Below are 13,677 nucleotides of genomic sequence, written 5' to 3' on the forward strand. Positions count from 1 at the left end.
GGGGCCGGCTAGGGCAGCTTAGCCTAAGCAGATACAATGTAAATATAAGGCTGGGTCAAGCTGTTCAATGTCTTCTCTTTGTTTGACGGAGGGTAGGAGATAAAAGCAGCTTAAAAGTACGCAAAGGTACTTTAACTAGATCAGGGTTAGAGAATGCCATCAACAGATTTACGATGGCACAGCCTGATACCACCCGCTGCGGGGCCTAATGAAAGGTCAAACATCATTTAACATGAATGCTGGGCTTTCATAGGAATACTCACCCAACTTTTGGCACATTTAAATGTGTACTGATAACTGCAGTAGAGTAGTTTCTCCATTCCCATATTACTTCTGCAAACTTCCATTTCAAACACAGATTTAGTTCCATGTAGGGGCATCCTGTGATGGTGAAGAGCAGTCTTACCTCATGTATTTACTATACAGCAGCTTTATAATGTGGAACTTTACCCTGAATTTTAATGACCCTATTTGATACCCCAATTTGACAGCGATGAAAAATTATTATTAATGGATTAATAGCAAATTAATAGAAAAACAACATACAGCGTGTCTGTGTAAACAAAATTTAATGTGTTTCTTGTAACTGTTAAATTATTTGACTTATCCAGTAATTAAATGCAGGTGCAGGTGTTAACCAGTTATGATTTCTGGAGCATGCACTGATACCAAGCTAATGGCACATTTCAAATCTGTCTTAAAAGAATCTGCTTTTTAAGGACAAGTCCATTTTGTGTGCTTTCTGCATGATGCTAACTGAGCTGTGTCTGAGGGGGGTTGAGCCAGGAACTCCTCTTCTTCTCTCTCTTTAAAAACAGCAGCGTACATGAATGAGCCAGGCTACACTGTGAGCAAGTTGGTAAGTGACCTGAACATCTGCAATCAATGACAAGTGCTCAGAATCTCGTATCTATGGTCTTGCACTAAAACTGCCAGCATGTGAGGCCAACAGTGCTGGACACCGACTGATGAGACACCTTTTGGACAAACTTTTGTCTTTTACAGGCGCTTTGGGAATGAATACTGTAAGTAGTGGATTTGGTAAGTAATTCCTTCATTAACTTCTTAGACCTCTTAATGTGGCTCTCTTGCACAGTTTGTTATTGGTAAAGGTTAGTCGTAATTAAGTGATTCATTCATCCTACTGTTGTGGATTTTGTTTAATTTACCAAGTAACTCTGTTAAGCCAGTAATTTAGCAATGGGCCGAATTAAGTATCATACCAGTTATATAGTCACAAAGTGTTTTATTCTTTTCATTCAGATGTGTATGTTGCCTACAGTAGCAAACATATTTCTACCTGCTGCTGCACCAGTTTAATTAATCTGTAAAATATTTATTAATTGCAATATCTATATCAGTTAAATACTTTATATAGAAATGATTTTTGTTCTGTAATAAAGCTCCTGGAGTGAGTCATAAAGAGGTATTTGTAGAGGCTGTTAAGAACATATGTGTTTCTCATTAGTGGTTGAGGAGAGACAGTCTAATTATGTAATAACATGGAAACATCTAATCCGCTAGAGCTCAGTCCTCACAGGGGTCATACCCAGACCAAGAGTTCACCCATTTGTCAAGGATGCTGACTCTCTGTTTCCATGGTAATAAGTCAACATACTGGAGTTACTGCCATACTAGGAAACAAAAACTCCTGTAGCACTAAAGCGAGGTTTGATGATGGTGAAGTGTTAAAATGAAGTGGAACCAAGTGTGAAGAAAAGCATGGGCATGGGACAAAGTGCCAACGAGTCTGTACCTTTAGCAATCCTGGAGTTGTATGTATCATTTCATCAGGGTCTGTATATAGTGGTACAGTAAAATGTAGCAAAAGTCATGTAGTTTAATGCAATTTATCAGAGGTTTCAACAACCTTCCAACCGGTCCAGTAACGTCTTACCACATGAAGACATGCTGCATTTAGAAAATGTGTGCATGTACTGTATCTGTGCAATGATACATAGTAGTAACCAGGAGATCCACAGATATTTAACATATAAGAGTAAGTTTACTCCACAAAAAGGACAGAGGCACTGTTCCAGTCTCAAGCTTTGGGTTTAACTTTAGAACCACCATCAGGAGTAGTTTGGTTCTGGAAACAACAGTAAATTAATATCAGGTGTGCCAGCTAAATCAAATCAATCTTTGGTGTGACCATCCTTTGCCTTTAAAACAGCACCAGTTCTCCTCGGTACACATGTACACATTTTTTTAAGGTACTTGGCAGGTAGGCTGTTCTGAGCATCATGGAGAACTTGCCACAGTTCCTCTGTGGATTTAGGCTTTCTCAGAGTCTTGTGTCTCTTCGTTTAATCCCAGAGTGACTCCATGATATCAGATCAGGGCTGAGATCAGGGCTCTGTGGAGGCCAGATCATCTGTTGTAGGACTCTTTGTTCTTCTTGTGGCTGAAAATAGTTCTTAATGACTCTGTATGTTTGGGGTCATTGTCATGCTGCAGAATGTATTTGGGACCGGTCAGACCCCTCCCTGATGGGTGACAGATAAAAGTCTGGACATCAAAATTGCTGAAAACTTTTGCAGAGTACTGTACTTAAACACACAGCAACCCCAAAGCTCAAAACATCATCTAAACAAAGTTGTTGTTTGACCAACCTTCTGTTCTTCTTTGAAGTAACCTTATCCTTATATGCATGATGGTGTCACTGCAGTTTTTTCATAGTTGAATATTGCTATAACAACAATATTCTGTCGCTCTTCATTGAGATGAGGAACAGCTGCAAGATCCTACTGTCCTGTTCAAATGGATAAAATCGGTCCATAAAATACATCATACCCTGATATGATGCTGCCAGTGCATTTAGTGCAAATGTTCATATAAGTACATGACAGGAGGGCGAATAACTTGATGAGCGAAACATGGTCAGACAATATCTAAGCTGAGAGACACATAGCCTATATGTAGTTTTATTCTACAGACTTTATCTATTGTATTCCTCTCAGTCTGTGAAAAGAACATGGACAGACATGATCATTTATTTATAGTAAAAGGCAGATGTGAATATTCAGGTGTGAAATAATGTAAATACTCCTGTTTTGCATTAATATCAACTGTTTCCACTTGCAGTGGGGACTAAGAATGACAGTATCAGTCAGTGAGTTTCTATGCTTTGGTCCAGACTGGCTACATCTGCATTAGCCTACACTCCACTGCTGCCATCAAGCCAAGATGTTTTTTGTGCACAAGAAATATCAAAATCTGAAGAGTAAGAGTGACATTGGACAGTCCATGAGCTCTTCTTTAGTGCCATATTTAGGCCAAAATGTCAACTCATAATACAGGCAGACTGACATAGATATTGCTGACTAAATTACATTACTATAATTTCGTCTGGTATCATATTTTTAAGAATCTAATAATAGCAAAATCATCTGTTTCTTCTGTCCAACAGTTTTGTTTTGTGAGATGTATCAGCAGTGCAACCAGAAAAGGCTTCTTTCATGACTTTAGACTTTAAGTGCTGTCAATTGAATTCTATGAGTTTGTGATTTAAATTTAAATTCAAGCATATGTCACTACGAGCTGCCTTTAGCAAATGTAATTTGACCAAAGACATTCAGAGAAAATATATAAGACCATGTTGAAGGGCACAGTTCCATGAACTGAAATTGGGTTCTTCATGGTGACGAATTGTTAACATGGATTATTCCCCAACAAATTACATCAAATTGATATATGTCAAAGAGATTAAGATGGCATTAAAAGAAGTGACCGACTCAATAGCATACTCATTGAGATAAATTGTTTGTGTTGGAGATGTAGTCTATGTTTTTTGGAGTGCTAAATAAACTGTTCAGGATAAAATTACACAATGTTAAGTTTTTTTAATATGGTGAACAACCAGAGGCTGGATTTATTGAAATGTACTACTTTTGTGTTGCTGTGTTATGGTACCACCTTCTGGTGGATGTTAGGAAGTGTTGCGTTTGAGAGTAAAAGGCTTGTGTTTGCTCTATAACCTATAACCTGTGTGGGATTCCCTGCTATTTTCCAAACTGTAGAAGACTGCTGAACTCTTTCTGTACCCTGTTTATATAGACAGACAGATAGATAGATAGATAGATAGATAGATAGATAGATAGATAGATAGATAGATAGATAGATAGATAGATAGATAGATAGATAGATAGATAGATAGATAGATAGATAGATAGATAGATAGATAGATAGATAGATAGATAGATAGATAGATAGATAGAGATTAATGTTGTGTGGGCACTAATATGAATAATTTCAACAGGCTGTCAATTTTTTTGTCATATTAGGTTATGAAGGCCATGTTTTCTTTCTCTCATTTAATAAACTGAAAAGGGCGTGCTGAATTTAATACCAGCTTTGTCCAAAATTCTTGATTTAATGAAAAAACTTAGACACTTGTTTTTCACCGAATGATTGAATTGATAGAAGCATTTTCTATCAGATTTGATAGAATAACTGATTTCTCAAGTGAATAATTTGGTTGCTGTTTTGATGGATTAACTGTTGATACAACTTAACTTCAGTAGCAAAACACTGGCTTAAAGTGAGGTAGAAGGGGGCCTAGTATTTCTACTATGTATAAAATAAATAACCTCTCACATTTAGTTCTTAAATGGAAATGCTGACATCCATTGCAGTGCTGATATTTTCTGTAATGATAGATGTAGAACAGTGAAGGGAAAGAAACCTTGCTGTATAAACAGGACTTTGGAAAACAGCCACCCAATTGTTTTGCTTATACTCTTGGATGTGAATGCTGCTTCCCCCTTGATATTACATACCATTCCATTTAGAGCGATGGCAGCTCTGCCAAAGCAAAGCTTCACTTCCTATTGGGGATAGGAATAATCAAGAGAATTACATAGTAGTTAGAAATGATACAAAGTGCACTAATACTGAAATCTCTTGATCTAACCAGTAAACACTTATTTTCAGGGGTATTTTATTTTTTTATTGATAACATGTCACATTGAAAGTCTGCTAAAATGTCTGATTAGTTTGTAATCCACCCTTCAAGTGAAAGGCTCCCTGGCCTGAAGTTGTTTTATCTTTGTTTTAATGAAGGTATCATTGGTGACACCCAGGACATTGTGAAACAGCATTAAAAAATGGAACCAGAGGCTGAAGACCCAGACAACAATGATAACTTGGTCCCTTGGTCAGGTTCAGATGGTTCCCAGGAACTCTGTGTCTCTGAGTCCCTGGCAGAGTCCTACAATGAGGATGATATCAGTGATGAGTTCCCTTTAGACCCACAGCCTCCTCATATTCCCAAGTCTGAGTCCCCAGAACGCCTTCAGTCACAAGACTGGGAATCTGCAGGTGAGCAACAGTCCCTGCCTGAACTAAGTGGAAGTGAAGAGGATGTTTCATACCAAGAGGAGGATGACATCTACCTTAGTGAATCAAGAGAGTCCATTTCAGAGTCACCTCACATCCAAACCTCACCCGTCTCACTGTCCCCACACCCAGAGCGCCCTGACTCCAGGCCTCCCGCTGGCCAGATATCACGACTGCATTCCCTGTCATCTTCTTCCTCTCTTGGCTGTGCCGCTGACATGACCCTGGCCTTGACCCTGACCACAGAAGAGCCACTGGGAGCCAGTAATAGGCAGGACTCAGGGACTGGGAACAGGAGGGTTGAATCTTCAGAGGAAGGAGGGAGTGGTGAAGCACCTCCTGCTTCTGTCTTCTTTGAAATTCCAGACGAGGGTGCTGAGCAGGCAGAGAAGTGGAACTCGGAGTCTGACACAGATCTGTGCAGACCCGACCGGCACAGGGCAAGGCACACACGTAAGTGTCTATCTTCTACCCTCCTTTTTATATATTTCAGTGCACATATGTAGTTAGGAGTTAGTAGTGCAAGCTGTGTAACCTATCTTGATTTTTTTCCCCTAAATTTAAATTATATAAGATTCATTAATAGATATAATTTTGTATGTGGTTTAAATGCAGCCTGAGGCACAAGTTAACTTTACATCATGATAATCATAATATTATCATAAAATAATATTTTCTGCCTGCATTCATTAGAAGTGTTATGTGAAACAAAATACTTAATTTAATCGATAAATGACTTGTGCAAAGCATTATGGGTGCTGGTTATTTTCATGCTGGGGTCTATTTGAGGTGGACTTACAGGGAGAATTCCCATGGCTTTAATAGTCAGAGCAGGATAAGAATAAAATATGACCATATGATGAGACTGGCAGAAACAAATTTGACAGACACTAGCATGTGTCACCCTGGCCTGTCACCCGATCCCTTTTCCAATCGTAAGACTGGACTGCAATGGAAAGTGAGCTCCTCACTTTCTTTGCCTCATGGAGACCCCCCCCCCCCAAGTTAGCTGTAAGTAAATATGATGCTTTTATTAGTGTGCTTGCTTCAGCAGGGGCAACTTTAAAATTTGTCTCATTTAACATTAGTGTGCTTGCTTCAAAGAATAATAATAATAATAATGCTCAGCCAACATGTAACTATGTACTGATGCATTCTGCAAACTGAGATCAAATAATACCAAAGCACTGTATGAAACAATCCCCAACTGCTTTCTCCCATGATTATTTTGTTTTATTGAGCACTGATAATTTAAATACTGTAGCTTCTTAACTTTCCACTCACTGACAAAACATCAAAATAAAATAATGTGGGCTCACTGTTTATTTTAAGATTCGCACGTTTTCATCTTCCTCATGCCCCTCCTTTCTCCCTTCTTTCTCTCTCTTTCTCTCTGTCTTTTCCTGTGTCTCAGGGCTCAGCCACAACGAGAGCCAATCAGAAAAGCATGTCAAGGAGACCAAGTCTAAATGTAAACGAATTGCTCGGCTCTTAACTGATGCACCCAATCCTCAAAATAAGGGAGCCTTGCTGTTTAAAAAACGGCGCCAGAGGGTGAAGAAGTATACACTTGTGAGTTACGGGACTGGTGATAAGCTTGACAGCGAAGACCAAATAGAGGAGGAAACTGAAGAAGTCAGATCAGCTGGGTATAACTTTGTGGCAACAAGTGATTCTGAGTTAGAGGAGGAGTATTCTGTTTATCACCAGCAGCATAATTTAAGTCTGAATTGGGGAAGTGTTCGAGAAATGGAAGCACTACCAGAGACAAAAGGGAAGGGAGTTTTGATGTTTGCCCAACGCCGCAAACGGATGGATGAAATTGTGTCAGAGCAAGAAGAACTGAGGAGTAAAGAATTACCTGCAGAGGAATTAACAGAACCTGAATGTACAGAAGCACCGAATATTTATGACACTAAGCAAATGTACATGCATGCTGATCAGGCCAACTACATGGATGCGAGTCACAGGCAGCATGTAGATTACCAAGAAAATATTCAACAGATGAACCACCTAGTTGATGTGCCAAAACCATTGGTGCCAAACAGAACTGCGAAGCCCTTCCTAGGATTTCAAGATGGCACGACTGCTCATGTCATGCCTGGTGGCGTTGTTCCAGTGACAAAGAGGAACGAACCGAGATTCATAGTACCTGTGCCTATTAACACGAACCCACAGGTCTGGTCCCCAACTGGAGACATCATAGCCTCAAGAGATGAGCGAATATCTGTACCAGCGATCAAGACCGGCATCCTACTAGAGTCAAAAAGAAAAGCTCCTATCAAACAGCTGGCGCAAGAATCAAATCCTCACCTTCAAAGCAAAGGGGACAGGAGGTCTTATATTGAGTCAGAAGAAGACTGTTTTAGTCTTGGTGCAGAAGCTTGTAACTTTATGCAACCAAGAACAATTAAACTCAAGAATCCCCCTCCAGTTGCCCCAAAACCTACCATCAATCCATCCTGCCCACCTTGGATGGGGAGGAGTCCCTCTGGTGAACCATATATTCCACCAAGAAGTCCGGTTTCACAACCCTCTCACAGTTCCGCAGGGCCTCATAGTCAGCATTACTTACAACAGCAAGATTGGGCTCAGCCTCAGCAGGTGGCCAACCAGTGGGCACCAGATCAAACCCGAGCACCACTTCAAACACCTGTCAATGCCTGGGCTCCGGTCAACTCCTCTTCTCAGCTTCATCTTCAGCCAACCGCAAATAGCTGGAATCAACAGCCGCCACGATCCCCTGTGAGTATGCAGGCCCACAGTCCTACTTACAGCCCACATCACCGACCTTCACCCTCAAGGAATAAGTCAGGCAGTGTTCCCAACTCAGTCGCCTCTTGCCCACCACAAGCAGGGAAGTCATACATCCACGCATCAAAAGCATCGCAGGCTTCTCCAAAGGGTCGAGTCTCAGACAGAGGTATTAATCGGGCTGGTGATGGTTCAACTATGGCGGGAAGAGGTGCGGAGTTGTTTGCCAGGAGACAGTCCCGTATGGAGAAGTTTGTTGTCGATGCTGAATCAGTGCAAGCTAACAAAACCAGATCTCCCTCCCCAACCGCGTCCCTCCCTAACTACTGGAGGTATTCTTCCATTGTTCGTGCCCCCCCGCCTTTATCATACAATCCCCTTCTTGCTCCTTTCTACCCTCCATCAGCAGCCAAGCAGCCCCCTTCGACAAGCCCCCAAATCAAGCCCAAGACCAAAGAAAAACCTAAAGCACCCCCAAAGCACCTAAATGCCTTAGATATTATGAAACATCAGCCTTATCAGTTGGACTCGTCACTGTTCAAGTATGATGCAGTCCCTGAGGCCAAAAGCCCCAGCCCCAAACCAACTCCAGTGTCAAAGTTTGAGGTTACTAAAAACCTTAAACATAGAGCTGCCTCCTCTCATTCTCCTTACAATGCCTCTGAGCTTGCTGTTCAGGGCAAGGCAGAAGCCCCTGCTAAGTCTCCTGGAATGGTAAGTTCCCAAAATTCTTCTGCCCACGAAAACACAAGATCAGCTGAGCCTCTTGCAACTGACAAGCACTTGGATGACAAGCACACTGTCACACCTGCAGCCCATCACATAACCAAAAAGCAAGCACCAAGCGCCCGACCCACAAGCACATCCTCCCAGCAGTCATCTACTGCTGACAGCATAGCTTCAGCTTTTTCTCCTGCATCTCTTATTGCTAGAGGCGCACGTCAAATGGCTCCTCGGCCAAAATTCTCTGCAAAGAAGCCAGCAGTGACAGGCAAACAGTGGAAGCCTGTTGCTATGCTTCATTTGTCCTAATACTGTATATGGTCAGGCTTTGGTGTAGTCAACACTGAGACGCAGTTACGTCTGTAACTTGCTAGCATCTAAAATGTCTTACTTAACCGGAAATGTATAGACCTTTGCACTGTCTAAACGTAGGCCAATGTACGGGAAACAGGAAAAGTCAGTTGAATGTACAGCGAAACTAGTTTAACAATTGTGATTAAACAATGGAATACAAACTAAAATATAAATCAATAACTTAGCACATCACATCATCTTCCTAAAACTTGGGAGGTGCGTGTGTGTTTAAAAAGGAAATATGAGACTAAATCATGTTGAGTGATTCTCAGGAGGTGCTTTTACATGTGCAATAATGTGAGTAGAGAGCCTTGTTCAACTAAGGTCTCTAGTTTGAGTTGCTCATCTTTCTTTAGTTCTTTTTTTTTCTTTTGTAAGAAATAAGATTACATGCATTTTTATGTAACTGTAATCACCACTAACCCCAAAACTACACACAGAAACATTTATAAATACATTTATTTATCCAAAATAGTCAGAATAATTCTTAATAATTCTGTCATTCGGGATAAGAGTAACTCAAGTTTACAATTATATTTGTGTAATATTTTGAATTATTTATTTGTTGTTTGGGGAGAAATTGTCTATGCACTTCTTTCTTTGGATGAAATTCCTTCAGTCTCATTCCAAACTTTGATGGTATCACAACAGCTAAAAAGCATCAATGTTAGTTGTGATCATTAACCCTGATGACTTAAAATGCTTTTTATGTGGATGTATTTTCTGCAATCATCAGATAAGACCAGTTATTCAATGTCATCAGATATTCTGTGTCCTCATCCTTGATGTAAAACATGAGCAGAATATCACAGGGATTTGAGTTGAATGTTATTGACTCACATAATTAATAGCGACTCAAAATGAAAATACAAAACAACTGTCTTGTTTGTCTCTGTCTTTCTGACATATCACTCTTTATTGCACTTCTTGTCATCAGCACAATCATGCCATTAAATTTCTCTTTCCTCCTACCTGAGTACTTCCTGTGTGTCATGAGCTTCTATTCTCTCTTCCTGAGCTGCTGTATCACTACTTTTTCTGAGTCACCCATGTTTCCTCCTGTATATTTCTCACTGCCTCACACTTTCACACAGAAGTTATTCATATTTACTGCACCTTCAGCAATATCCATTCTCTAAGATCCACTACATCATTGATTATTTTCAATAAATTATTGCTTGTATTAATATAAAATGGTGAACTGCTGAAGGTTGACACTGTCACTGTATAACTTTATCTTTTCAGTTTGGACAGATGGACATGCTGTGAAAACAAACAAACTCTTGTGTGATTGTTTTCATAGCATTTCCATAAGTCCACCTTCAGCCCCTTAATGTAAAAAGTTTGGAACTATGATCTTGGCCTCCAAAATAAGATATCCACAGTAAAGCAGAGTTTACATTTTGCCATTCTAATGATCTGTTGACGAGTCAGTTAACAGTATGTTACTTGTATTTTTTCTGTCAATTACGTCTAAAGACAGACCAGATTCCCCTTAAGTTTTGAGTACACATAACTATTCACAACAAGCACAACAAACCATGGTACTGTGTGACAAATATTTTAGTATGGCAAGATTTGTTTCGCAGGAAGTTTCTCTGCTTGCTTAAGAAATACAAACAACACCGAATTTAGTAAAGACTCACACAGAACAAAATAATGGAAAAGAATCCGTCAAACATGACAATAATGCTCTGACTACTGAGTAATAATAGAAATTAAGTATGGAAATACTTGCTCAAACTGACAAAATGTACTCTTTTACGGTGGATATCCCTTTAAGAAGAGAAAACAAAGACAAGTTGACTGAGAAATAGTTCCAAGCAAAGTTTCATTATCTTTTAAATGTCTTTTATGTAGTAACATTGTTACTGTACTGTATTTTAAGTTTCTTGGACCAACAACAGGTAAGTCGAGAAATATTTTTTTCATTTTCAATATATGTTAATGTTAAATGATGCTACAAGACCTTCACACATAAGATCTTTCCCATACATTTATATCAGCCAAACATTTTTATGGGATTTATGGGAAAACTCAATCCTCTGATTGGCCTTTTTTTATTGTAGACAAAGAATTGTGAGGGTCGTGCTTTGAAATCACTCTGACCCAAAGAGAAAAAGATGTGTGACAAAATGTGAACATTTCACTCAAAGGATTCAACAAACAGAAATGACCAATCAGGAAAAGGGGAAGCTTTCAATTTGTGCCACATTTTTTTCCACAGTGCGTCACTTTGCCTCCTCTACTTTCTCTGCCAGTATAGTAAAATAATTATGAATTTGTTTACATTCCTTTGTTAACTAAAACTTATCATATAACTTCAAGTAAAACATGATCAAGATAGAAAGTTATTAGTTGTCCCGGCTTCTGTGGAGCCAGCGGGTGGCAGCAAAGTCTGCAACACTGCTGTCCCAGCAGTCAGATGATACGTGTGTTTTCTTTCAGGGATTTGGTCGAAGCCGCTCCCTGAGTCTGCCAAAGCGGCTGAATTCGATGCCTTCAACCGGACTCCTGTCACCTATGAGCAACCCTGGAACCCAGGCATCCTTTTTACCAGCACAGAGGCAAACATCCATTCAAGAGAACGTCTACAAGCCACTGTCACCATGGGAGGCGGCATCCAGAAGCCCCATTGGTTCAGTGGATGACGCGTTTGTGTTTCAGAGCCTCCCGTCATCTGTTGCCTCTAATGTCAAAGCTGCAGGGCAACGCAGATCTCTGCCGGAGCCACCAGACGAATGGAAGCGCAGGGTGTCTCTTGACCCTGCAGCTCTCAGTAAGAGTCGTTATCATGCAGCCCCTGCTTTCCAGGCACCATCTCTGAGCAGGACATTTTCACCTGAGAAACCAGCCTTCTGCGGGCCCCCCTTCAGACCTGCACAGCCCCTTAGGCCTGGCAGTAGATCCAGTATTGGATACATGGGACAAGGCCCCAGTCCAACAAAGTGCCCTCCCCTCTATACTGCAGTCCAGAGGAGTTAAGATGAAGTCAGACGTGCATCAGAGAAAGAGGAACATACATATATATTATCATAAATAAACAAATAAATAAATTAAGTAACATATAAAAAAACAATTGGCTAAATTTGGCCCAGAAAGATGGAATATGTTTGATCCACGGTGATGAAATAATAGGTTGTTGTTGACATGTGTTGGTTAAAACTTGACCAATAGATCTGAGTGTTGGGATTATTTTAGACCATTTATTATGTTTGTTTTATATATTTGATGGGAGTGATGGGTCTCAGCAGCTATCCTCGTTTGAGTGATCACTTGGTTTAAAGAGCACAACAACTTACTGTAGCTTCTGTGTTGTGTTGCTGATGGGATATTACCCTGCTGAGCATTGATGGGAGATTTTGCAGTTGTGCAGAAATCATTCAATCAAATTTAGGACAGAAGTGGATGATGTTTTAAAACAAACTGTCATTAGGATAAGATTAAGAATGTGTTATGCAAGTTAAAGTGAACGTGTAGTAGTTGAAAGAAATTTGGTTTGGTTGCTTTTTTATTTTTTAATTGGAGTGGTGTTTGCTCACTGAAGATGTTGGTAATTGTTGGTTATAAATATTTGATGAGAAATAAGGCGCTTTAAGAAACCTTGTGTGGCTTTTTCATTCATTTATCTTTAGTTTAAAACTCACTGGGCCTTTGTGATCATTTTTCATGTTGATGTGACGTGCAAACTATTTCACATCTAAATATTTAATTCAGTGGTAATTGTTACATATGTTACTCATCTTCTTTTAATGACTTATCTGCATTACTATTGCAGTAGCAAATATACAAAAGAAAGAACATTTTAATTCATCTGTAGCCCTTTCTAGCGACTGCCTATTGCCAACATACCATTTTTATATGCTCTTAGGAAGCTAGAGAGACAGGAAACAGGAAAGCAGCAAAGTTGCAATAAGTGTTGCATCCTAAAATTGATACTTGTTCAAACTGAAAAACTACGTGTGAGATTTCAAAATGGATAAAAGCTTTTTTGCTATTATTATCAATATATTTTAAGTTTAAGAGGAATAAGTGTTGCATGCATACATTCATAAAGTATCCCACCTTTAGTCATACACTGTGTGGTTTTATAGTGTAAACAGAACCACAGATTCTGTCTTCGAGTGTCAGGGTTTTAAGATTTTTAAAATTTCTAATGTAGAATTTTTTAGAATTTAAAGATTTTGAATTGGGGTTTTGCCCAGCTGTGTTTGATGATTTTCTTGAATAAAATGTTTCTTTTTTTTTTTGCATCTTTTAAACACAAGCTGAAAAATTAAAAGACACAAAAATGCTTTACGACGTCTTTAAAGTGTTATTTTTTGGCTTTAATTCTGTGATACAATTCTAAGAGTTGGCATCATTTTAGTGCAGATGAAAATGCTTTTGATCCATTCTCTGATCATTTGTTACATTTCCTTGTTTATTTGGTATGTCACTGTTACGTAACAATAACACATACAGTTTATACTGATTTGACAGTATGTACATATTAAAATAAGAGTACGA

The 13,677-nt window shown here is 39.4% G+C and overlaps 1 protein-coding gene across 1 annotated transcript; it reads left to right on the forward strand.

Annotated features, from left to right (window-relative positions):
* The first annotated feature begins 5,105 nt into the window (after positions 1-5,105).
* Positions 5,106-12,771, forward strand: synpo2b (synaptopodin 2b). Its single transcript, XM_023418470.2, has 3 exons — positions 5,106-5,790; positions 6,752-8,805; positions 11,617-12,771. The coding sequence occupies exons 1-3, from the start codon at positions 5,106-5,108 to the stop codon at positions 12,151-12,153; spliced, it is 3,276 nt and encodes a 1,091-aa protein (XP_023274238.2). The 3' UTR covers positions 12,154-12,771.
* The last annotated feature ends 906 nt before the right edge of the window (positions 12,772-13,677 follow it).

Source organism: Seriola lalandi, unplaced genomic scaffold, assembly GCF_002814215.2.
Source record: "Seriola lalandi dorsalis isolate HSWRI2012SDOR001 ecotype SW California unplaced genomic scaffold, Sedor1 jcf7180002054582, whole genome shotgun sequence".
Lineage (NCBI taxonomy): Eukaryota > Metazoa > Chordata > Actinopteri > Carangiformes > Carangidae > Seriola > Seriola lalandi.